Consider the following 23113-nt stretch of genomic DNA (forward strand, 5'->3'; position numbering starts at 1 on the left):
AAGTAGACCCAGCAGCTTGGAACCTACTCAGCCAGGATCCCTTTAAAAAACAGTGGAGTAAGTCTTGCAAGCAAGTAGCATGATAGGCCACTGCAAGCCATGTCAGACACACAAGGAGGACCCTGAAAGAAAATGATGGACTTTTTGAAACTCTTATTAGGTTCCCAATTTTCCTTTTATCATTTAATTGAACCTGAATCTAAATGTTGCTTTGCACAAATAACTTCTGGACCGCTTGCTCTTCCCCTCACTTCCTCATACCTTATATCCAGTGAAGATTTTGCAATAGTTGGCTTAATTAAATATGAATTGAGTGTATAAATTGTTGCAAATCCCAGATTAGGAAGGGGAAACTATCTACACCTAGTTTTTATCCACCAGAAAAATGTGAACATCTGGAAGATTGGTAACAACACAGTTTGATTCAACCTCTCACACTCAAGATTGAATAAGTTGCTAGCATCATTGCCTGAAGAGTGGTCATCAGGTTAAGTTATCACAAAATACTGATGCCTGAATTGGCACCTTGAGAACAGGGTGGTTCAGAACCAGCATCAGGTTTATTATCGTGAAATTTCTTGTTTTGTAGCTGCCATACAGTGCAAAGCAGAAGAATTAATAAAAGTTACAAAAACAATTAGTGCCAAAGAGGAACAAAGAGGTGGTTCATTGAACTGTTGTGATACAGGAGGTGAAGAAACTGTTCCTAAAATGTTAAGTGTGGGTCTTCAGGCTGGAGATGATTGCCCTTAGTGATGGATACTGCCTTCTTGTAGAACCACTTCTTGCAGGCATCCTGGATGATGAGGAGGGTTGTTCCCATGATGGAGCTGACTGAGGCTACCGTACTCTGCACCCTCTTTCAATCCCATGCATTGGAGCGTCCATACCAGGCTATGATGCCACCAGTCAGAATGCTGTCCATTGTACGTACGTAGAGTTTTGCACGAGCCTTTGGTGACCGATCAAATCTCCTCAAACTCCTAATGAAGCAAAGCTCTGCGAGCAGTAATATAATACAAATTATAATCCAAGAGTTTTGTTTGTCCTTGTACCTTTTATGTGATTTGCACATTTGGAATCATTTGGCTTCCGGTTGATTTGCGATGCTTGTGTTTTGTAACAAGCAGAGGCAACTCCAATGCATGGGTGAACAAAAATTCCTTCTGGTGGTAACCCCTGAAAGCACTAACATTACTAGGGACCCTGTACAGATATTGACATCTTTTCGGTCGCATTCTTATACAGATGCCATTCCAGTGAACCCCCTCCCTGGCATCATCAAGGATTATGGAAATTATTAAATATCAAAAATCCCAAACAGCATCTGTGGTTGGAGAAGCATCTCATGAGAAGTGAAGCTCAAAAGATAGAGGTGGGCCTTTCTAGTTATTTAGCTTGAAATTCTAGCAGCCGTTGAAGGCAATGTGTGACCCTATGTCATTCAATAATACTCAAAATGAGGTTCGAGGGGGAAATTATGTTTATCCTGTATCTATATCCAATGAATTGGGATAGGTATACTGTTTGCCTGGTCTCATTCCCACCCAGCGATTACATACGGATGAGCTCTGCCCAATGTCCCAGCCAGCTCATTTTAGGAAGTTCACCACTGAAACATTGATTGGCATTACACATGAAAAATGCTGGTGAATGCAGCAGGCCAGGCAGCATCTATAGGAAGAAGTACAGTCGACGCTTCAGGCCGAGACCCTTCGTCAGGACTAACTGAAGGAAGAGCTAGTAAGAGATTTGAAAGTGGGAGGGGGAGGGGGAGATCCAAAATGATAGGAGAAGACAGGAGGGGGAGGGATGGAGCCAAGAGCTGGACAGGTGATTGGCAAAAGGAATATGAGAGGATCATGGGATGGGAGGCCTAGGGAGAAAGAAAAGGGGGAGGAGGGGAAAAACCCAGAGGGTGGGCAAGGGGTATAGTGAGAGGAACAGAGGGAGAAAAAGGAGAGAGAGAGAGAAAAAAAATTAATAATAATAAATAAATAACGGATGGGGTACGAAGGGGAGGTGGGGCATTAACGGAAGTTAGGGAAGTCAATGTTCATGCCGTCAGGTTGGAGGCTACCCAGACAGAATATAAAGTGTTGTTCCTCCAACCTCACAATTTGAGGATAAAGGGGAAGCCTTTTAGGACCGAGATTAGGAAAAACTTCTTCACACAGAGAGTGGTGAATCTGTGGAATTCTCTGCCACAGGAAACAGTTGAAGCCAGTTCATTGGCTATATTCAAGAGGGAGTTAGATATGGCCCTTGTGGCTAAAGGGATCAGAGGGTATGGAGGGGAAGGCTGGTACAGGGTTCTGAGTTGGAATGATCAGCCATGATCATACTGAATGGCGGTGCAGGCTTGAAGGGCTGAATGGCCTACTCCTGCATCTATTTTCTATGTTTCTATGTTTCTATGTAACCTGAGTGTGGCTTTATTTTGACAGTAGAGGAGGCCGTGGATAGACATATCAGAATGGGAATGGGACATGGAATTAAAATGTGTCGCCCGACGCAGACTGGGAGACCATTTCGCTGACCACCTACGCTCTGTCCGCCAGAGAAAGCAGGATCTTCCAGTGGCCACACATTTTAATTCCACATCCCATTCCCATTCTGATATGTCTATCCACGGCCTCCTCTACTGTCAAGGGGAAGCCACACTCAGGTTGGAGGAACAACACCTTATATTCCGTCTGGGTAGCCTCCAACCTGATGGCATGAACATTGACTTCTCCAACTTCCATTAGTGCCCCACCTCCCCTTTGTACCCCATCCGTTATTTATTTATTTACACACACATTCTTTTTCTCTCTCTCCTTTTTCTCCTTCTGTCCCTCTCACTACACCTCTAGCTCATCCTCTGGGCTTCCCCCCTCCCCTCTTTCTTTCTCCTTAGGCCTCCCATCCCATGATCCTCTCATATCCCTTTTGCCAATCAACTTTCCAGCTGTTAGCTCCATCCCTCTCCCTCCTGTCTTCTCCTATCATTTCGGATCTCTCCCTTCCCCCTCCCACTTTCAAATCTCTTACTATCTCTTCCTTCAGTTTGTCCTGACGAAGGGTCCCGGCCTAAAACGTCGATTGTACCTCTTCCTATCGATGCTGCCTGGCCTGCTGCGGTCACCAGCATTTTTCATGTGTGTTGCTTGAAATTCCAGCATCTGCAGATTTCCTCGTGTTTGGATTGATTGGCATTAGTTGCCCAACAATATTATGGAAATAAACTTCTGCATATGATTTGAAATGGTCCTATAGCATAAATCCTAGGCACACCATCTACATCACTTTGGGATCAGGCACAAAACCAATTTCTTGCTCTCTCTGCTCTCTGTGTAGTGCTTTCCAGGCAGAATAATGCTCCTGGCTGTGCTTTGCAGTTAATACAATTACAAAAGAGTCATTCTTTACAAGTTAGCTTTGGGATCCTGTCAGACAGTGAAAGATCAAATCATTCTGTTATTCTGTTGCAAGCTTATGAGCCATCATTAGTACATTTTAAAAGTCCTACTTGATTTGCTGTCCAATCTCCATAAGAGAGTCAAACATTTTGGCCCAAATATAGCTTTCATTAGCATAGAGGATGTCCCCAAGTGCTGTAATATCTTAATTGCAATGAAGATTGCATACTTCCCTACGTTGCTCGTTATGTTCCAGTTTCTTAATTGTTAGGAAGCTAATTGAAATTTGAAAAGCATGTAGAGCTAATTGAAATTTGAAAAGCATGTAGAGGCTACTACTATTACATTAGAAATGTGCCAGTGTAGTATTCTGTCATCAATAAGCATAGAATGATGGTGAGAGAAAACTACTGCAGGCATGAGTCAGTAGTGAGGCTTCTTCATGACTTCGTAAATACTTAAATGGAACAAGATGAGCTGTGCTGGATCTTTTTGGGGTTTTTTTTGTTGATAGCCATCTATCCTAAATGTAAATAACTGATGATTAATTTTAAATCCTAATTTGCAGAATAAGTGCATATAGCTGTTAAAGCTGACTGGAACTTTTGCTTCTTGAGCAAATTCACATTGCAGGGATTAGTAAGGTGATTTGCATTCATTAGTATTTTAGTAAGTTCGTGCCTAGAATATAGTGGTGGTAGGATGCAATTGGAAAACTAAATGCAGTGGCTACCAACAAATCATTTAAGAACTTTTATCAGTTCCGTTAGGTTGTTAATGTGTGGACGTTTTTTATTGTCCTGTGGGTTCCACAAGACATTTTCTTGGCACAAAAAGTGTCTGGCATATTTCTTGATTCTCCACACTAATTAATTGACTGTTGTTTCTTAGGTAAATAGAAATAGTTATTAAAGTACTGAAATGCACACACATCTTCAAGTAAAAAATTATTAATTACTCCTACTTAAATATAATTGTTTTTTATATGAATACTTGCATTTCTTACAACATGGGAATGTTTTCAAAGGCTTTCTATTCAGACCTTTTGCTGGCTTTGAATTGATAGTGTTTCAACACTCCCAGTAAATTGTGTCCATTGCACCCTGGGATTTTCTTTGAATCCCGGGTTTCCCTGAGCAAGGCCTTGCTTGGTAGTTTATTGTTTGAAAATTTTGCCTGGCATTTTGCCAGCTACCATAGCAATGTATCCTCGTCGAAGTTTAGACATGACCTTGGTAGCCATGGTAGTGTGTGATTGCCTTCCAGATATTTCCACGTGATTTTGGCGTCTTAGTATCACAGGGTATCTGATGCCATACTGATTCAAATATCCGTGGAGTAAAGAATGAGAATAAAACAAATCAGTACTAAAGTGCTAATTGTCTCTTCTGGGCAAATTGTATAATCATAAATGAACCATTATATGGCTTCTTCAAAGGGGCATCTTTCAGAGCTCTTGCAATGTGGCTCTGCTGTTGCTAAACCTACACAATAAATGTTGGTCTCAACAAAACATCTAATTTTACTGAGGAAATAGAACTGTGTATCTGGCACCTAAAAAGTCTGATTTTCCAAGATACTAAAAACAGTTGAAAATATACACATCACGCCTTGCAGAAACAAATTTTATGCAAAGCAAGGTAAGATATTTTACCAGCTTTGTGTAATATTTAAAATATGCAGGGAGAATATTATTTGTGAGTGGTTGCAGTCCATCTGAAAAGTTTATTCTTGACAGATCAGAAATTAAGAGGCAAAGACGGGAATGTTAAAGTCTTCACTGGATTTGTTTGGTGTCAACTTATTTTAGACAATTAGATTTTGAGAAATTACAATAATCTATTTATGCCTCAATTTGATTTCTGAAGATGAAAAATCAAATAGTCATTTAAATAAATTTTGTTTCTATGGCTTCCTCATAAGATCAATTTTGCATATTATCACATGATTATCTGATTTTAGCTGCATTGTAGTTGATGCATCATGAAATCTGACCACATTAGCATATCCTTAACCTTTCTCCCCCATTTTAATCTACTGTCAGATTGCTCCTGAATAAAAACGATAATAACAAAAAGGAAAATTCTTGGCAAGACAATACCAAACATCTTGAAGCTGTTTTCAAACAGTTGCTTAGCTTTATGAAGGGCATTTAGATTTGAATACATAGCAGTGGCTCAGTTGATGCCATCCAAGGTGCTAAGGAATTATTTTATTCCCTTGCTGTTACCATGGGAGAAAGCATAGTGATTTGAAACCCAAATCAATACTAATGAATTGAGCTCAGGTAACTCTTGGAAATGTCTTTAAAAATGTACCTGATGAAGTGGAATGACCTTGGTCCTCCCTTCTGCTCGTTAGGTACTGAACCTTTCTCTGGACATAGAGGTGTTTATAAGAACATCCAAAGGTTCAAAGTACATTTATTATCGAGGCAGTACACAACCCTGAGATTCATCTTCCCCACAGATAGCTACGAAGCAAAGAAAATCATGGAACCCATTCAAAGCAAAACATCAAACCCCTGCCCCCACCCCCCCACACACACACATGCAGAAAAATATCAAATTGCGCAAACCATAACAAAAGAAGAGTGAAAAACATGGAATATAAAACATAAAATTGAAACATGGTCTTTGGCTAATTTTGTTAACATGGTTGCAGGGTTTAAAATAAACAAGGGCATTCAAAATGTGCTGCACTGCCGTTTCACTAGGTTAAAACTGCAAATTCAATGATGAACAAGTCAAGGGACACGGCAAAAGCCATCTAACATCAAAGGCATTGCTCCTTTTTCTTTGCTGACAAGCCTGTGCAACATCGGGTCCTATTCTCTCGAAAGCTTTAACCTGACCTCATGTACATATGCTTTAGAAGGAAAGGTCTGTTTTAACTCCTCCTTGTGAATTTCTTGCCGACCCACGGAGGTGCTTGAGACCTTTGAGATTGTCACCATTAGGCCTCATTAACACATCCCCATTTTACCTCCAGTTCATAAATGAGTAAAGAAAGGAAGGTAGGGAAGAAAATGTGTATTAGTCCCCACTATAGTTGTTGAAAATGGCTGACACTTGACTAAGGGTAGGGATAGGAGTTCAGGGAAAGGTGAATGGGGGGGGGGTGATTGTTGACACAGTGGAGTTCTGTGTGGGATGGTTGGGGTGTTCAAAATCCTGCCATCATCTGCTATCATAATCTGCCTGATTTGGGTGTAGATTTACAATGACATTTCAGGGATTCAATGGACTGAGCTATGAAGATAGTTTGAGACCTTATTCATTAGAGTTCAGGAGAATGGTCTTACAGACATGTATAAACTCATGAGGGGCATAGGTTGGGTGAATAAGCATGGCTTTTCCCAGGACTAAGGAAATCAAGAACTAGAGGGCTAGGGTGGGAGGGGAGAGATTTAATAGGAACCTGAGGGGCAATGTTTTCACCCGCAGGGTGGGCAGTATGTGGAATGAGCTGTCAGAGGAAGACGGTAATGCAGATACATTAGCATCATTTAAAAGGCATTTGGCCAAGTACTTGGATAGGAAAGGTTGAGAGGGATATCGGCCAAGTATGGGCAAACAGGGCTGCTTAGAAGGAAATCTTCTTCAGAGTAGACCAGCTTGTATCTTTTCAATGACTCAAGGAGTTCATGACCATGAAATCTGAATGGGGAAAAAAAGCAAAAGGTTGTATTTCTGGTATATTAGCTTTATATTAGAGATTTTAAAATCCTATTCAGGATGTCTCATGTACTTTACAATCAATTAAGTATTGTGATCCTTCTTAATGAAATAATACGTGATATCCAATGTTGCACACAACAAGCTTCCACAAAGAACAACTTGACAGTAAACAGATCATCAATTTTAAGAATACTAACTGAGTGATAAATATTGGCCAAACACTAGGGAGAGCTCTTCTTCACCGTTCTTCAAAATGAGAACAAACAGGGTTTGGTTTAGTTTTGTATGATTTTTAAAATATGGTACAGGTTTAATCTTTGTGGTCTGGCAACTCCCATAGTCTGCCATGTTTTGAATCTGTAGTATAGATCTGTACTGATCAACTAATTCTAATTAAGATCTAACTAAGATCTGTAGCTAATTAACCTACCAATACTACTTTTACAATCTCAACTGCCGATGCTTCCAACCTACTGTAACTATGGGTTACAGACAGTTCTCAGAACCCTTAAATGACTTGGAAATCTATACGCAGTATAGAACAGTTGTCCAGCTCAAAGGAAGATGTTCAGGCATCTCTGTCCGTGGTATAGCACCAGTCAGGTGCTGAGGGTGCAGGACTAGAGAGTTTCAACCTATATTTACTATTCCTTGGTACTTCTACTTCACATAGGCCAAGTATACAAGAACAAGGAATTTTTTCGGTTAGGCAAATGCATAATTATAAAACCTAAGCCCAATTAACAAATAAATTATTTTCCTTTCTCTCTCCAACTTAATACAACTTAGTAATTTAACCAAGGGGTGACTCAAATCTATTGTTCAGTTCTATTTAATGCACAAGGGTGAAGTTGTTAGTACTGTGTGATCTATAATGTACACCTTATATAACTGAATCATAAGATAAAAGCAATTTATTATTACAGGATGTGATCGGTATTAAAACTGTTGGAATAAAAAATATTTGAAAGAGCTTCCTCATCAATGTTGATATGTTTTAGTTATTTGTGATTGCATCATTTCATTCAGATATCATCCTATTTTGTTTTTCATACTTGTTAGATATTTTGTTCTTTTTAGTTCCAATGTTTCACTGCCATGTTTTGTGTTATTCGTAGTTTCACAACACTCGTTCATCCTCCCCCACTGAATGTTGCCAAATGACCCCGTGGAGCAGAAAGGTACTGGACCACATTGCACGTGTTGTTTTGCTCTTTGCTAGTACTTATTATGTATCTTATGGTGCTATAGCTGTTCTTAAAACTTTTCTTTTCCAGCATCCTCTGAGTTTTATTTTTAAGTAGGTTCATGCTTGTTTTGGTATTGAAATCTATTCAACATTCAGTTACTGATGTTAATAAGAAGTTGTGCCTACATTTCAAAATATTTTAGTTTTTCCAAAACTTATGTAAACAGATTTTGTTCCTTGCCTAACAAAGTAATACTATTAGCCCATTGGATAAACTGAGGATAAAAGTTCCCTTTCCTCATTTCCCTTACAATTGATTCTCTTTCACATTCCCAACAACTTCCTATGCTAAGGGGCAATTGACAGTAACGCACCAGATGCTGTGGGAACTCAGCAGGTCAATGGAGGGAAATGGTCAATCCATGATGCTGGTCAGGACCCTTCATCTCAATTGAACGTACCCAGTCAATCAACCTGCACATCTTTGGGATGTGGAAGAATGCCAGAGCTCCCGGCAGAAAAACATATGGTCGTGGTGAGAAAATGCAACTCCATTCAGGTAGCCCCTGAAGTCAGGATCAAACCCAAATCCCTGGAGGTGTGACAGAGTAATGGCCATTACCTTACCATGCTCATTCTTGTTGGGGTTGATACAGAGTGCGGAACTTCTGGATATAACTAAAAACACACGCATTCATTTGTATTAGCAAAATACTTGATTTATACGAGATAAACTCTTCCTGGACTTCCAGCCAGGTGCAACATTCCTATGACAAACTCTGCCATTGAAATGTCAGTTAAAATTGATACCTGTACCCGGCAGGAAGTCCAAGAAGAGTTTATTCGTCATATACACGGGGAAGGCACTAGATCCTTTTTAACTTGTTTTAAACTTCCTGCATCATGGAATGTTCTTTGTAAGACACAATGTGTAAGCTGTTAAGGAAATCAGGTGGGTTCTGTGGACAAATCTTACATTGTATTAATTAAGCCTAAACATAAAACACAGTGGGATTAAATAACAAAAAATCCAAGGATAAGAGATCGGTCAAGGACATGATGACTTATTATTAATGTGAGGAATATGTTTGTTGAAATGCTTTTCTCATCATAGAAACAGGTTGACAAAGGAGGTGTTTCTATCTGCTTAAATCTAGTGGATACTACTGGAACTGAAAGTTTCGGAGGCTTAAATACAAGCGATTCTGCAGATGCTGGAAATCTAGAATGATACATACAGTGCTGAAGGAATTCAGCAAGTCAGGCAGCATCTATGGAGGGGAATAAACAGATGACTTTTTGAACTGAGGCCCCTCAGCAGCACCTGAAGAGGGGCAAAGCCAGAATAAGAAGGCAGGGGAGGTGAAGTACAGTCTGGCAGGAGATAGTTGAGTCCAGTTGAAGGGGTAAGTGGGTGGGTGGGAGAGAGAAAATGTAGTAAGAAGCTGGGAGGGGATAGGTGAAGGAATAAAGGGCTGAAGAAAAATGAACCTGATGGAGGATGGAGGACCATGGCAGAAAGGGAAGGAAGAGTGAGGTTACGGAAAGGTGAGGGGTAGAGAAGGCGTAAGAGGGTAGCTAGAACAGGGAATGGAAGAGGGAAGGAAGTTGGAGAAATCAATGTTCATGTCATTACGTTGGAGGCTACCCAGGTGGAATATGAAGTGTTGCTCCTCTAACCTGAATTTGGTCTCAATATGGGAGTAGAGGAGGCCATGGACAGACATGTCAGAATGGGAATGGGAAGTGGAATTGAAATGGGTAGCCACTGGGAGATCCTGCCTTTTACAGTGGACACAGCAAAGGTGCCCAACAAATCTGTCTCCCATTTAGCACCGGGTCTCACTAATATTGAGAAGGCCACACCAGGAGCACTGGATACAATAGATGACCCTAACAGATTCACCTCATCTAGAAGGACTGCTTGGGGCCTTGAATGGTTGTGAGGCGAGGAGTTGTAGGGGTAGGTGTAGGACTCGTCAAACTTGCAGAGACGAGCGTCAGGATGGAGGGACAAGGGATTTGCCTAGAGAGCAATCCCTACGGAAAGCAGAGAGGGTTTCAGAGGTTTACTTCATTTTCATTACTGTCTTCTCATTCAGCTTTCCATTCTCCCTTGTGGCAACAATAGAGGTTACAGCTCCATAAATAAAAGTTTTATCAGATCCATGATGTCTAAGAATATTATACTTCTTACCTTAAAATACAGTGGATCTGCGTTAACCTGCATCATATAACAATACACTAACAGCTTAGTCAATATCATTCCACATACTACAACAGTGCAATTATAGCTCAGACCACATCATCCAACATACCACAAACATGCAGGTGACCCCCACATTAATAGAGGGTTGCATCCTAAAAGATGGGCTAGATTGCAATTTTCTGTAATGCGGAGATGCATCATCTGCATGTGGCAAGACAAAAATACATTTTGTGTGGATTTGTTTACTTTTTCACATTAACTGAATGAGTGCCATATTTTTTATTGTCTATTGCAGATGCTTGGGTAGTAATTTTGAATTCTGAAAAGGAAAATTTCTGTAATGCAAACACCTGCAACAAAACTAGTTGGGATTTGTAGTTCCGGTTTCTCTCCGTTTATACTAAACCTGGCTGGCATTATCACCTACATCAAAATGCTGCCCTCCTGATATTATCTGAACACCTTCATTTTCTAACAGTCCCATTCTTGTCAGACCCTGCACATGCGGTCTAAGCAAGGTCTTGTTCAATATATTTCAAGAATCCAATATCCTCTGTGGCTTAAGCACTCATTCAGTCATACTTAGTAACAGGCTGGCAACAATTTGCTATTACATTGAACTCTGTGATTGAATCTTTGTAGTCTTTCCATATATGGTCCAGGGGTCTGTAGAAGAATCAGCTATATCTATGGCAGGAAAGCATACCTTCAACTTTCCAATAAGGCCAGGCCTGATCTGCTACTTCAATTTTCCTTTCCTGTGTGATCCCCAATAACCCTTCATTCCCCGTGTATTCAAATAAACTGTTAACCTCAGACCTGAATATATCTAATGAATGGACATTCAAAGCTCACAACATATTCCATCAATTGAAAACTTTCTTTTCTTTCTCTTAATCTTTATGCAGGAGACTCCTTATGTTTTTATACCATTGAGAAATGTAATAAAACCCTTGAAAATCACAGCAGGGATAATCAGCCTGTCGTATCTCAGTTTTCAGGTCTTGATCCTGGCACCTTCAAAATGCGATGAGGATATCTGCCTCCACTGCCCTTTCAGACGAGTTCCTTACCCTTATTATGCATGAAATATATTCTCAACTGTAATCCTTAAGTGCTGTGATTTTGGCTTTAGTTATCTATTCAACTGATAAGATCCCTCTTGATGATGCAACCCATTTCTGTAACACCTTCCATATCCCTATCTGTGCTCTCAGTTCTTCTGCCTTATTCACCAGGCTCCATATATTCAAATACAAACCAATAAGTTAATTATATTTTCTACACACGCGATCCTCCGGGACACAAAATTCTTCTTGAAGTTCTTCCTTGACACAATATGTATATTCAATAGGACTAAGGAGCCTTTATTTATCAGACATTCTAAGAATTGTGAGGCAGGCAATCAGTAATCATCCACACCTTAATTGTATATCAGTGATTGATCGCATTGTGCAGGCAGGCAATCAATAATCACACATGCATTGTAGATAGGCAGATATTGAACTCATCCACCATGTTGTCAGTGTCAATCAGCTTGCCAACTGTCTTTCCAGTATATAGATATGTGTGAGTATTCTGCTAGTTTATTCTCTTGTCAGGACCTCCTGCATAGAGATTAAGAGAAGCAAAAAAGTTTTCAATTGTTGGAATATGTTGTGGGCTTTGAGTGCTTGTTCATTAGGTATATACAGGCCCGAGGTTAATGGTTTATCTGAATGCACGGGGAATAAAGGGTTATTGGAGATCACACAGGAAAGTATAGTTAAAGTAGCAGATCAGGCCTGACCTTATTGGAAAGTTGGAGGTATGCTTTCCCTCCCATAGATATAGCTGATTCTTCTACAAATCCCTGGACCATATATGGAAAGACTACAAAGATTCAGTCACAGGGCTCATTATAGTAGGCCAAAAGACATTGAATTAGACCATTCAGCCCATCAAGTCTGCTCCACCATTTGGTGATGGCTGATCCATTTCCCTCTCAACCTTATTCTCTTATCAAAAATCTATCAGCCTCTGCTTTAAATACATTCAATGACTTGGCTTTCACATCCACCTGTGGCAATGAATTCCAGAAATTCACCACCCTCTGTCTAAAGAAATTCCTCCTCATCTCTGTTCTAAATGGATGTCCCTCTTATCTGAGGTTGTGCTGTCTGATTCTAGATTCCCCCACCATAGAAAACATCCTCTCCATATCCACTCTATCTAGGCCTTTCAACATTTGATAGGTTTCAATGAGGTTTCCCATCTTTCTTTTAAATTCCAGCATGTACAGGCCCAGAGCCATCAAACACTCCTCATATGTTAAGAATTTCAATCCCAGAATCATTTTTGTGAACCTCTTTTGAACCCTCTCCAACATTAGCACATCCTTTTTTAGATAAGGAGCCCAGAACTGTACACAATACTCCGTGTGAGGTCTCACCAATGCTTTATAAAGCCTCAGCATTACATCCTTATTTTTATATTCTAGTCTTCTCAAAATGAGTGCTAACATTGCATCTGCCTTCCTCACCACCGACTCAACCCGTAAGTTAACCTTTAGAGAATACTGCATGAGGACTCCCAAGTCCCTTTGCACCTCAGATTTTTGAATTTTCTCCCCATTTAGAAAATAGTCTATGCTTTTATTTCTTCTACCAAAGTGCATGACCATACACTTCCCAACACTTCATTCCATCTGCCACTTCTTTGCCCATTCTGCTAATCTGTCTAAGTTCTTCTGTAGCTTCTCTACTTTATCAAAACTACCTGCCCCTCCACCTATCTTCTTATCATCTGCAAACTTCGCAACAAAGCCATCAATCCCATCATCCAAGTCATTGACATATAACATAAAAAGAAGCGGTCCCAAGAGGGACCCCTGTGGAACACCACAAGTCACCGTCAGCCAATCAGAAAAGATAACTTTTACTCCCACTTTTTGCCTACTGCCAATTAGCTAATGCTTTATCGATACTAGTATCTTTCCTGTAATACCACGGCCTGTTATCTTGCTAAGCAGCCTCATGTCTGGCGCCTTGTTAAAGAAAGGTCTTTTGAAAATCCAAGTACACAACATCCACCGATTCTTCTTTGTCTATCCTGCTTGTTATTTCCTCAAAGAGTTCCAACAGATTTATCAGACAACATTTTTCCCTAAGGAAACCATGCTGACTTTGACCTATTTTATCATGAAGAGCTTCCAGTCCTCCAGAACCACGCCAAAGCTTGCAAATATCACTCCACTCTTCAAGAAGTGGGGGGGGGGTGAAGGTGGGGAGGCAGAAAAAAAAGGAAAGTATAGCCCAGTTAGCCTAACTTCAGTGGTTGGGAAGATATTGGAGTCAATTGTTAAGTAATTGAGAAGATGTTGGAGTCAACCGTTAAGTAGTTGGGAAGATGTTGGAGTTGATTGTTAAGGATGAGGTTTTGGGGTACTTGGAAGCACATGATAAAATAGGTCAAAGTCAGCATGGTTTCCTTAGGGAAAAATGTTGTCTGATAAATCTGTTGGAACTCTTTGAGGAAATAACAAGCAGGATAGACAAAGAAGAATCGGTGGATGTTGTGGAGGCATTAGCAATGATATTTCGAGTCTAGTGATTCTTGAAATATCATTGCTAATGCCTCCAGAAACTCCTCAGCTATCTCTTTCAGAACTGTCGGGTATAGTCCATCTGGTCCAGGTGACTTATCTATCATCAGACCCTTCTGCTCCCCATTACTACCTCTCCAGTGCCATTTTCCAGTAGTCTGATGTCAACTCTCACCTCCCTATACTCTTTGTATACGAAGACTCGTACGGCCAAATTTGGGAACAGCTTCTTTCCAACTGTGATAAGACTGCTGACTGGATCCTGACCCGGATCTGGGCCGTACCCTCCAAAACTCCGGACCTGACTCACGGTTTTTTTGCACTACCTTACTTTCCATTTTTCTATTTTCTATTTATGATTTATAATTTAAAGTTTTAATATTTACTATTTTTTTACTATTTTTAGTATTTAATATTTGTAATTCAGGGAGTGGGAAGCGCAGAATCAAATATCGCTGAGATGATTGTACGTTCTAGTATCAATTGTTTGGCAACAATAAAGTATAAAGTATATATCTGAGAACACTTTTGGCATCCCCATTGATATTATTGGCTAGTTTACCTTCAGATTTAATCTTTTTGCTCCTTATGGCTTTTTTTTGCCTTCTGATGGTTTTTAAAAGCATCCCAAACCTCTAACTTCCCATAATTTTTATTCTATTAAATGCCCTCTCTTTTAGTAGTTACCTCCAATGACTGACTACTCTTGGGATTTTATGCAGGAATTTAAATTTGGAGCAACTTAGCGTGTATCCTTAATGTCATGCAGCAAATCTATGGGCAGGCTTTTACAGCCTGAAATCACTTCCAGATGATTACTGAGGAGGGAGTTTGCAGACCTTTGCTTGCTCCTGATTCTTGCTAATGCTACCTTTCTACATCCCTGCTTACTTAAAATCAGAATCAGGCCTATTGTCACTGTCTTATATGATGTAAAATGTGTAGTTTTGCAACAGCAGTGTAGTGCAAAGATATAAAATTGCTAAAAATAACAAAATTAAGAACACATGCAAAAGAAAAGGAATTATGAGGTAGTGTTTATGTGCTCATGGACCGTTCAGGAATCAGGTGGCAGAGGGGGAGAAGTTGTTTCTGAAATGTTGACTATGGGTCTTCAGTCTCCTTTATCTAATCCCTGGTAATAGTATCAAGACAGCATGTCCCAGATGTTGAGAGCCTTAGTATTGTATTGAATTGAATTGACTTTATTTCTTATATCCTTCACATACATGAGAAGTAAAAAAAAATCTTTACATTACGTGTCTGAATGTGCAATGGGTAAATTGTAGTAATTTGTAATAAGTAGTACGTACAGTGGGATATACAACAGGGCAGTCAATATAACATAGAAATACAATTGTGTCAGCGTGAATTAATTAGTCTGATGGCCTGGTGGAAGAAGCTGTCCCAGAGCCCGTTGGCCCTGGCTTTAATTCTGCGGAACATTTCCCGGATGGCAGCAGCTGGAACAGTTTGTGGTTGGGCTGACTCGGGTCCCCAGTGATTCTTCGGGCCCTTTTTACACACCAGTCGATGTAAATGTCCTGAATAGTGGGAAGTTCACATCTACAGATGCGCTGGACTGTCCGCACCATTCTCTGCATAGCCCTGCGATTGAGGGAAGTACAGTTCCCTTATCAGGCAGTGGCACAGCTAGTCAGGATGCCCTCAATTGTGACCCTTAGGATATGGGGCCTCACGCCAAACTTCTTCAACCATCTGAGGTGAAAGAGGCGCTGTTATGCCTTTTTCACCACACAGCTGGTATGTACAGACCAAGTGAAGTCCTCGGTGCCGAGGAACTTAAAGCTGTTCACCCTCTCAACCGCAGTGCCATTGATGTCAGTAGCCTGTTAGCCTGTCTCCATTCCTCCTGTAGTCCACAACCAACTCCTTTGTTTTTGCGACATTGAGGGAGAGGTTGTTTTCTTGACACCACCATGTCTGGGTGATGACTTCTTCTCTGTAGACTGCCTCATTATTATTTGCAATTAGGCCGATCAACATAGTATCTTCTGCAAATTGAATTAACAGATTGGAGCTGTGGGTGGTGACGCTGTCATGGGTGTACAGAGAGTTAAGGAGAGGGCTTAGGACACAGCCCCAGGGGGTCTCCTGTGTTGAGGATCAGGGGGACAGAGATGAGGGAGCCCACTCTTACCACCTGCTGGCGATCTGACAGGAAATCCAGGATCCAACTACACAAGGCAGGGTGAAGGGTGAGGTCTCTGAGCTTCTTGTCAAGCCTGGAGGGAATTATGGTGTTGAATGCTGTACTGTAGTCCAAGAACAGCATTCTCACAATAATGGATGCGTGTTTTTGGGAACCACTTCTTGAAGATGTCCTTGATGGTACGGAGAATTGCATTTGAGATGCATCTGGCTGAGTAAACAACCCACTGCAGCTTCTTCTGATCCTGTTCCATGGAATCGCCATACTAGGCTGCGATGCAACCAGTTAGAATGCTCTCTGCCATATATCTATAAGAATATGCAAGAGTATTTGGTAGCATACTAAATCTGTTCAGACTCCTCATGAAGTAGAGCTGCTGACCTAGCTGCTGTTGGTCCCAAGACAAATCCTCTGAGATGTTGCAACAGGAGTGGGGTAATTGCAAAGGTGTCACATTTCATGTTGCACAATGCTGGGAATAAGAGGTGAACGCTGCAGAAAGGCAGTTCCTCAAAAAGTATTGAGAAGAAATCTGAAATCCTGGCAGCACATAAATCAGTGTTTGAAGCTAAGCGCAGGTCCACGTTCTCCCCAGCTTACAGATACCCAATTTTAGCCTGTATACAGACACACACATATGGGAGATCAGTGGAATGCATTCACCAACTTCTATGAGGCTGTGGGCATCTTCTGCCATATGGGAAATCAGTTCATAGCCGTACTTTTGACCAGGTTACAGTTTACAGGAACAGAATCTAGGAAGGACCTTTATTTAGCAAGATGTTTCTGGAAGTGGCTGTTGACATTGTGTTAACCCACTTACCATGATAGGAATGCAAAACAGAACATTATTTTGTCATTCAGGACCTTGTCTTTTAAGGTAATTGTTCTTTGCTAGTACACTTTCCTTATATTAATGAAATGAAATATGCCTGACAAAGCATGGCACTGTGAGGCCTATATGCACTTTGTGAACTGGCTTACCAAGTTCCTTTTCAGGTGTTCCTCCAAAGCACTGCTGTGCAGGGAGCAGAAACATGCCGATATTTTTATTCCAAACAGGAGTAATCCATCGAGTGGGTCGTGCAGCTAGAGGGGTTGGGCTGCTCCTCTCAGCACTGGTTCCGATATTCGTGTTGGCAAGTAACTCACTGTAAGTTCAGTACCAGCACACCAACCTCAGCACTTCACCAACTGGCCTCTTTCAGATCCACGGTTCTTACTTGATGAACCATTGGCAGCCATGCGTTCTCACTTGTCTGAGTCCCAGTATCTGATATTCAACCTCTAAAGCCCTAAAGAGATCTTGCAGATGCTGGAAATGTTGAGCAACACATGCAAAACGCTGGAGGAACTCAGCAAGTCCGGCAGCATCTATGGAGGAGAATAAACAATCAGTTTTTCTGGTCAAGATCTTTCAGCGGGAATGGAAAGGAATGGGACAGAAGCCAGAATAAAAAGGTGGAGGGGGGGGAGGAATAAAAGTTGGCAGGTGATAGATGTGTCAAGGTGAGGGGGAAGGTAGGTGGGTGAGAGAGGGAAGACAAAAGTGAATGATGTGAGAAGTGAGGAGGTGATAGGTGGAAGAGATAATGGAATCTGGTAGGAAACTGCAGTAGACTATGGACTAAAGAGAAACAGGTAGGAACCAGAAGGAGATGATGGGCAGGTCATGAGGGTGGAGCAGAGGAAGAGGAGCACTAGGAGGGCCATCAGAGTAAGGGATAACAGTGGGTGGGGGAAGGAACAGAGGAGAGTGGTGACCATAAATTCAAGAAATCAATGTTCATGCTATCAATTGGAGACTACCAAGATGGAATATAAGGTATTTGTCCTCCACCTGTGTTTGTCCTCATTGTCACAATAGAGGAGTCTGTGGACAGATATGTTGGTGTGGGAATGGGAAGTGGAGTTGAAATGGGTGGCTATTGGAAGATCCTGGCTGATGCAGTGGATGGAGTGAAGGTGTTCAACAGAATGGTCCCCCAATCTGTATCGGGTCCCACTGATATAGAGGAGGCCATACCAGAAGTACCAGATACAATAGGTGACCCTGGCTGACTCACTGGTGAACTGTGCCCTCACCTGGAAGGACTGTTTGGGGCTCTAACTGGTAACGAGGGAGGAGGTGTAGCACTTGTCACAATCGCAGGGATAAGTGTCAGGAGGGAAATCTGTGGGGAGGGACAAGTGGACAAGGCAGTCAAAGAGAAAGCTCTTCCTGTGGAAAGAGGAAGGGGAGAGGAAAGATGTGCTTGGCAGTGGGATCCCTTTGGACATGACAGAAGTTGTGGACAATGATTGTGGATGCAGAGACTCATGGGGTGATGGTCTGTGATTTAACAATGTATTCTTTAGTAGGTGCAGACCCTGATACTCTCAAGTTAATTGCAGGTAACATAAGATGCCCTCTGTTTTCAACACATTTTTGGTGGCAATGTATTTCGAAATGGGGTCTCCCATTGCATTCCATAAGACCATAAGACATAGGAGCAGAATTAGGCTCCACCATTCCGTCATGGTTGATTTATTATCCCTCTCAACACTATTTTCCTGCCTTCTCTCCTTAACGTTTGACACTTTTACTAATCAAGAAACTATCAACCTCCACTTTAAATACACCCAAAGACTTGGTCTTCACAGCTGTCTGTGGCAATGAATTCCACAGATTCAACACCCTCTAGTTAAAGATGGTCCTAGACTTCCCCACTATAGGAAACATCCTTTCCACGTCCACTCTATTTAGGCCTTTCAATATTCAAGAAGTTTCAATGAGATCCCCCCTTCATTCTTCTAAACCACATCAAGTACAGACCCACAGCCATCAAACGCTCCTCATATATTAACCCATTCATTCCCAGGATCCTTATTCTGAACCTCCTCTGGACCCCTTCCAATGTCAGCACATCCTTTCTTAGATAAGGAGCCCAAAACTGCTCCCAAGTGCCATCTGACGAATGTCTTATCACTTCTCAGCATTACCTCCTTGCTGTTATATTATAGTCCTCTTGAAATGAGTGCTAACATCACATTTGTTTTGCTTACCATAGACTCAGCATGCAAGTTAACCTTTAGGGAATCCTGTGCAAGGCCTCCAAGACCCCTTTGCACCTCTGATTTTTGAATGTTCTCCCCATTTAGAAAATAGTCTATGCCTTTATTCCTTCTACCAAAGTTACCAAAGTACATGACCATAAGCTTTCCTACACTGAATTCCATTGGCCATTCTCCTAATTTGTCTAAGACCTTCTGCAAACTCCCTGCTTCCTCAACATTACGTGCCCCTCCACCATTCTGTTGTCCAAATCATTGACACAGTAATGTGAAAAGAAGCAGTCCCAACACCAGCTCCTGTGGAATACCACTAGTCACTGGCAGCCAATATGAAAAGGCCCACTTTATTCCCACTCTTTGCCTCCTGCCAATCAGCCAATCTTCTCTGCATGCAAGTGTCTTCCCTGTGATACCAGAGGCCTTATCTTGTTTAGAAGCCTTGTCATAGGCCTTCTGAAAATGCAAGTAAACAACATCCACTGACTCCTTTTTGTTTGTCGCCCTGTTCTCAAAGAATTCCAACAGATGGAAAAATGGCACAAATGTGGCTAACAAGAGAAGTTAAGGCAAAAATAAAAGCAAAAGAAACGGCGTACAAGGAAGCAAAAATTAGTGGGAAAAATGAGGACTGGAAGACTTTTAAAAACTTACAAAAAGAAACTAAGAAAGTCATTAGGAAAGAAAAGATGAATTATGAAAGGAAATTGGCGATTAACATAAAAAAGAGTTTTTTAAATATATGAAGAGTAAAAGAGTGACAAGGGTAGATACAGGACCGATTGAAAATGATGCTGGAGAAATTATAATGGATAACAAAGAGATGGCGGAGGAACTGAATGAGTATTTTGCATCAGTCTTCACAGTGGAAGACATGAGCAATATACCTGATAGCCAGAGGTATCAGGGAATAGAATTAGGTACAGTCAAGATTACTAGAGAGAAAGTGCTTGGGAAGCTAAGTGGACTAAGAACAGATAAGTCTCCCGGTCCGGATGAGGTGCACCCAAGGGTTCTGAAGGAGGTGGCTTTGGAGATTGTGGAAGCATTGGAAATGATCTTCCATGAATCAATAGACTCTGGCATGGTTCCGGAGGACTGGAAGGTCGCATATGTAGTTCTGCTATTTAAGAAAGGAAGGAGGCAGCAAAAAGAAAATTACAGACCTATTAGTCTGACATCGGTAGTTGGAAAAATATTGGAGTCAATCCTCAAGGACGAGGTTATGAAATACCTTGATGTGCATGACAAGATAGGCGGAAGCCAGCATTGTTTCATGAAGGGTAGATCCTGCCTCACCAACCTATTGGAATTTTTTGAGGTAATCTCGAATAAGATTGACAAGGGAGAGGCTGTGGATGTTATGTATTTGGATTTTCAAAAGGCCTTCGATAAGGTGCCGCATATGAGGCTGCTTAATAAGATGAGAGCCCATGGAATTATAGGAAAGATATTGAAATGGGTGGAACATTGGCTGATAAGCAGAAAGCAAAGGGTGGGAATAAAGGGATCCTATTCTGATTGGTTGCTGGTTACTAGTGGTATTCCACAGGGGTCGGTGTTGGGGCCGCTTCTTTTTACGATGTATATCGATGATTTGGATTATGGATTAAATGGTTTTGTGGCTATAGGTGGAGGAGCAGGAAGTGTTGAAGAAATGGAAAGGTTGCAGAGAGGCTTAGTCAGTTTAGGAGAGTGGGCAAAGAAATGGCAGATGAGATACAACGTTGACAAATGTACGGTTGTACATTTTGGAAGAAGAAATAGTCAGGCAGATTATTATTTAGATAGGGAGAAAATTCAAAAATCGGAAGTGCAAAGGGACTTGGGGGTCCTCGTGCAGGATACCCTAAGGGTTAATCACCAGGTTGGATCGGCAGTAAGGAAAGCGAATGCTATGTTGGCATTCATTTCAAGAGGAATAGTGTATAAGAGTAAGGAGGTGTTGATGAGGCTCTATGGGGCATTAGTGAGACCTCATTTGGAATACTGTGTGCAGTTTTGGGCCCCCTATCTTAGAAAGGATGTACTGATGTTGGAGAGAGTTCAGAGAAGATTTACGAGGATGATTCCTGGAATGCAGGGGCTAACATATGAGGAGCATTTGTCGGCTGTTGGACTGTATTCATTAGCATATAGAAGAATGAGAGGGGATCTCATAGAAACATTTATAATGTTGAAAGGGTTGGACAGAGTAGATGTGGAAAGGTTGTTTCCCTTGGTGGGTGAGTCCAGGACAAGAGGCCATAGTCTTAGAATTAGAGGGTACCCAGTTAAAACAGAGATGAGGAGAAATTTTTTTAGCCAGAGGGTTGTGGATTTGTGGAATTCGTTGCCACATACAGCTGCGGAGGCCCGATCATTGAGGGTGTTTAAGGAGGAGATTGACAGGTATCTAATTAGTCAGGGTATCAAGGGATATGGGGAAAAAGCCAGAAATTGGAACTAGATGGATGAATAGTTTAGCTCATGGGGGAGCTGCAGAGCAGACTCGATGGGCCGAAAGGCCTACTTCTGCTCCTTTGTCTTGTGATCTTGTGATCTTGTGACCTTGTGATTTGTCTGGCAAGATTTCCCTAGGGAAACCATGCTGACTTAGGCCTGTTTTATCATGTACCTCCAAGTACCCCAAAACCTCATCCTCAATAATGGACTCCAACATCTTACCAACCCCTATAATTATAGGCTTACTGGTCTATAATTTCCTGTCTTTTGCCTCTTTCCTTAAAGCGTGGAGTGACATTTGCAATTTTCCTGTCCTCCAAATCCATTCCAGAATCTAGTAATTCTTGAAAGATCAATACTGCCTCCACATCTCTTCAGCCACATCTTTCAGAATTCTGGGCCATTGTCCATCTGGTCCAGATGAGCAGAGAGAACTTGGGATCCAAGTTCACAGCTCCTTGAAAGTGGCTACATAGGCCATTAAGGTGGCTTAAAAGGCTTATGGAATCCTTGCTTTTATTAGTCTAGGCATTGAGTTCAAAAGTCAAGAGGTTATGTTGCAACTTTACAAAACTCTGGTTAGCCCACATCTGGGGTATTGCAATCAGTTCTGGTTGCCCTGCTATAGGAAGGATGTTGAGCCTTTGGAGAGGGTGCAGAGGTTTACTGCTTACCAGGACGCTTCCTGGTTTAAAGGGTATGTACTATCATTGCTTTCTGCTGTCTTTGAGTTCCCTGTGAGGCATTGTTGCCTCATTCTCTCTTTAGAATACTTCTTTCAGATGTCTTTATCCTGTGGCTTCCAAATTGTAATTTTCACTTCAGAATACTCCTTCTTTCAGATGTATTTATCCTGCAGCTTCCAATTTGCAATTCTCTCTTTCAAATACTACTTTCAGATGTATCTATCCTGCAGCTTCCAAATTGCACTCAGCAACTCCTACCAGACAGCTGTTCTTCAGTCAGTTTGGTTAATGTTCCTTTCTAATCAACTTTGGCCATCTCCTCTCTCATTCCTCTGCAGTTGTTTTTACTCCACTATAATTCTAATACATCTGATTTTAACCTCTCGCTCTCAGACTGCTGGGTGCATTCTATAATATTATTATCACTGTCTCCTAAAGGTTCCTTTACCTTAAGCTCCATTCAATAAAAATTTCAGAAGATCAGCCATGATAGTATGCCAATTTCACTTATGTAGTCTAAGATAGCTCTCCATGCACTGTATTGTGATATGTGTGAAGAAATTAACTGAATGGAAGCAAGAGTAATGCCCAAGATATAAGGTCACAGAGAACTCATTGTAGGTACCTGTATTTAGCTTATTTTTAACTGCATTGCGTACTTTGCAAGCTCACAAGAAAGATTAGTTTATCTTGACA

The 23113-nt window shown here is 41.3% G+C and overlaps 1 protein-coding gene across 2 annotated transcripts in view; it reads left to right on the forward strand.

The window, feature by feature from the left end:
* The window catches only part of LOC140199132 (actin remodeling regulator NHS-like), a 467573-nt gene that overhangs the window by 404583 nt on the left and 39877 nt on the right, over positions 1-23113 (forward strand). For both annotated transcript variants that reach the window (XM_072260706.1, XM_072260707.1), the window contains exon 4: positions 8200-8262. In XM_072260706.1, the coding sequence (XP_072116807.1) occupies positions 8200-8262 (63 nt within the window). The remainder of the gene's footprint in view (positions 1-8199; positions 8263-23113) is intronic.

This window comes from Mobula birostris, chromosome 6 (genome assembly GCF_030028105.1).
Source record: "Mobula birostris isolate sMobBir1 chromosome 6, sMobBir1.hap1, whole genome shotgun sequence".
In the NCBI taxonomy this organism is placed as follows: Eukaryota; Metazoa; Chordata; class Chondrichthyes; order Myliobatiformes; family Myliobatidae; genus Mobula; species Mobula birostris.